Here is a 3571-nt window from a genome sequence, read left to right as displayed (position 1 = left end):
TTTCGTGGCAAACATTTCTACATATGCGGGGAGTCACTCCCCCCCCGAGGTGGCGTGTGTCACGTGCTTCTCCACTCGGGAAGGAAAGAGCTTGAAACGAAAAACTTCACACGAAAAACTTGGCACAAAAAACATGAGACAAAAAACATGGCACGAAAAACTTGGCACGAAAAACTTGGCACGAAAATTTGGGCACGAAAAACATGAGACAAAAAACTTGGCATGAAAAACATGTCAGCTGAGTACGTGGCAACTGAGTACGTGGCAGCTGAGTACGTGGCGGCTGAGTATGTAGCTACCTGTGGAGCGGCCACCGAGGAACTCCCTTCAGCTCGTTTCGAAGGCGCGCAAGGAGGAGTCCTTCCCGCCGCGACGCCCCTCGAAGGGAGCTAAACCATACTGAAATGAAAGCAAGCCATACGGAAACAAAAAAGTCAGCACAAAAACAAAGACGAAAAAAAAAGGACGCCTGAGTGAACGCCCGAGTGAACGCCCGAGTGGACTTCACTCCCTGGCTGCTTCCGCCTCCCCGCGCGAAAGCGCGATGGTCGAGCTAACCAGGTGGCGCACGTCCAGAAAGCCCCCCCACTTCACCTTACTCCGGAGGGACTCCGTTTGCACAATGGAGCCACGCAGCAAGTCAATCACCTCCTCGTAACTCAAACGAGCATTGATAGACAACACCAGGGCAGCCAAACCAGTAACCACGGCAGCGGAGAAAGACGAACCGCTGCTAATTGCATACTTATTCCGTGGGAAGGTGGATATTATATCGTCTCCCGGAGCAGCTAAGTGAACATAGTTGGCACTGTAACAAGAATCTGGAGATAGAATCACTTGTCCATTTTCTTGCTGAATCATATTCGAAACGGTGATAAGGTTACGTAGGTTTAGAGAGTAAGCCGTAGGGTATACCTTCTTTACGTCTAAATTACACTCAGGAAATGTGTTCATGGATTCCGTTGTGGGGCAGCAGTTGCCTGATGATGAAACGACAAGGATGTTTTTTTCCTCGAGAGTCTTCAAAGCCTCAAATAACGATACGTAATTCTTTGTACTAGCAAAGCTGGCGTTAATTATTTTTGCTTCTTTCGATGCGCAAAAATTAAAGCATTTTAAAATATCACTCACGACACCTGCGTTCCTACTGTTGAGCGCTTTGCATATGGTTAGTTTAGCTCGTTTGCAAATTCCGTTAATTCCTTGACTTTCTCTCTGTGAGTTTCCCGCGATGATCCCCGCTATGAACGTCCCGTGCCCGTGGTTGTCCATGCCGCCTGGGCGGTCCCCGCGATCACCGTCGTCCCAGCTGCGGCCATCCGTGCCGCTTCCATCCCTACCGCTTCCATCCTTACCGCTTCCTCCCCTACCGCTTCCTCCCCTACCGCTTCCTCCCCTACCGCTTCCATCCCCTCTCACATCCCGGCCATGCAACACATGCACAACGTTGCCCCGCAAATCCCTATGGTTGTAGTCAACCCCTGTATCCACGATGCACACGTTCACGTCGTTCTGCTCGTGAGGCTCCGACATCTCCGTGCCCTCCTTCATCTTCGTTTGGTCGTACCCATTAATAATATTCGTCCCCTTGTAGTTGCTTTGAAGTCTGCTCAAAAAATTCTTAAACGCCATTTGGTTGTTCAGCTGAAAGGTACCGTTGCTGCCAGCGTGGCTCCGTAGGTTGGTTCCGCTCCTAGCAGGGGCCTCTCCGCCAATCGCGCGGATCGCATAAAGGCCACCCACGTCAACGATGCCACCCTTGTCAGCCATGTCACCAACGTCAACGATACCACCCTTGTCAACCATGCCACTCATGCAACCTCCCCTCTCGACGGCATGTATTTGGAAGTCTTGTTCGACCAGCACGGGCCCACTGCTCAACAGCTGCAGGCAATTCTTTAATGCTCTCTCGCTGATGTTTGAAAAAGTCTCATATAGGTAAAGGTCTATGTGGCTCAACTTCTTCACTCTGCCGCAGGACCCCAGTAGGTTGACGATATTTTGTTGAATGAGAGCAGACTGTGATGCGTTTTCCTGTTGTTTAAATTTTATTATCATTTTTTTTTTTCTCAGTTTGGTTAGGGTTTCGTCCATGTGGTGTGGATCCTCTTGGAGAAGGTGATCCCCTCGTGGGGGGGAATGGGCAGAGGGGGAAGGCGGCGAGGAAGGTGGAGAAGAAGGTGGAGAAGAAGGCGGTGGAGAAGAAGGCGGTGGAGAAGACGGCGAAGAAGCCGGAGAGGACGACAGCGAGGAAGAACCGACCCCCGTTTGAAATCCCCCCACCTTGAGCACCTCAGCAGACGCACCACGCAAAACCCTACCTTGGAAGCAAATTAGAAAACTGGCTCTTCCCTCTCCACAGTCGTCACGAACAGTTCGATGTTTTCTCCTCGCCGTTACGTCACGCATGGGGTGTCTTCTATACTGAACAGGCATATGGTTAACCATCCCGGAAATGAGGAGGCAGACGAAGGCGTAGTGGTACTTTCTAATCGTCATTTTTGCCTAGACGGGGGGTGGGAGTCGGTGCGCTACGATTGAATCAGAGGTAGAGCAGTTCCGCTTTCTTCCCTTGTTGCACATGTCCAAGCGGGTATACGCATTATGGTTTGGCTGCACCGGTGTGACGTAAATGAGGGGGGGGGTCTAGTGATACAGCAAGGGGGTGAAACGATCAAGCTGTTAACAGATCACACTATTGCCTCTACGCACCTAGGCAGTTACAACCACCTAGACTGCTACGATCACCCCTAAAACACACTTCGGCCAGGACTATCCCAGAGTAACCATCGTCCAGCAGATTTTATTGTTTGATCTTTTTTAACTAGTGTGTAAACGGTAAAAAAAAAAAAATAAAAAAAAAAAAAATTCCTCTCCTTACCATTTCATGAAAAACTAAACGGAACAATAAACACAAACTGAGGGAGGGAGGGGAAAAAAAAAAAATTGTCAGGAAGGATGATCTGTTACACACTGAGCTTTTGAGACTAACTAGGGATTTGGTTCGTCCCCAGGGATGCGGAAAACGAAGCTGCAATGGGGAATACATACAGGAGAGCAAACTCGGGTGGGAGAGTCAACCCGGATGGGAGAGTCAACTCAACTTACACATCGCGCGAGGCACCTTACACACCCGAAGAGACAAACGCCCCAGGAACACACCTCTTAGCACTGCGCAATTCTCCCCTCATCAGATCGAACAGGTGTGCACTGCGACAATTCTCACCGATTAGCATAGCACCGCGCGAAGTGTGCACACCTTAAGCACCACCACCCCCCATGATGCGCAGCCAATTATATGATCCACCCCTCATATTTCACCAACCCACTAACATAACAGAATAAAATTGGCAAATCTCCAAATATTCAAGCGTTCAATTTTTCCACCATGCTCGTACACACCCATTTTAAAAGTCCCAAAAAATGAGCAAGGTATTCACACCCCGCCGAAAGGGGAAAACCCAACCACAGGGGATCCTCATTCTCCACTTCCTCCTCATTCTTATATCTTAGCAGCAAGGTTTCCCCTACGTAGCACTCTACCAACTAAAAAAAAANAATANATACTACT

The 3571-nt window shown here is 49.4% G+C and overlaps 1 protein-coding gene across 1 annotated transcript; it reads right to left on the bottom strand.

Moving 5' to 3' along the window:
* Positions 1–504: 504 nt before the first annotated feature.
* PCYB_103440 (subtilisin-like serine protease) lies at positions 505–1806 on the bottom strand (the record flags this gene model as incomplete). The annotated part of the gene is made up of 2 exons (XM_004222893.1): positions 505–1050; positions 1507–1806. The coding sequence occupies 2 exons, from the start codon at positions 1804–1806 to the stop codon at positions 505–507; spliced, it is 846 nt and encodes a 281-aa protein (XP_004222941.1).
* Positions 1807–3571: the final 1765 nt, after the last annotated feature.

The sequence above is a fragment of the Plasmodium cynomolgi genome, chromosome 10 (genome assembly GCF_000321355.1).
Source record: "Plasmodium cynomolgi strain B DNA, chromosome 10, whole genome shotgun sequence".
NCBI lineage: Eukaryota > Apicomplexa > Aconoidasida > Haemosporida > Plasmodiidae > Plasmodium > Plasmodium cynomolgi.
Note: the sequence above shows the minus strand (reverse complement) of the source record. Positions and strands in the feature narration are given on the sequence as shown.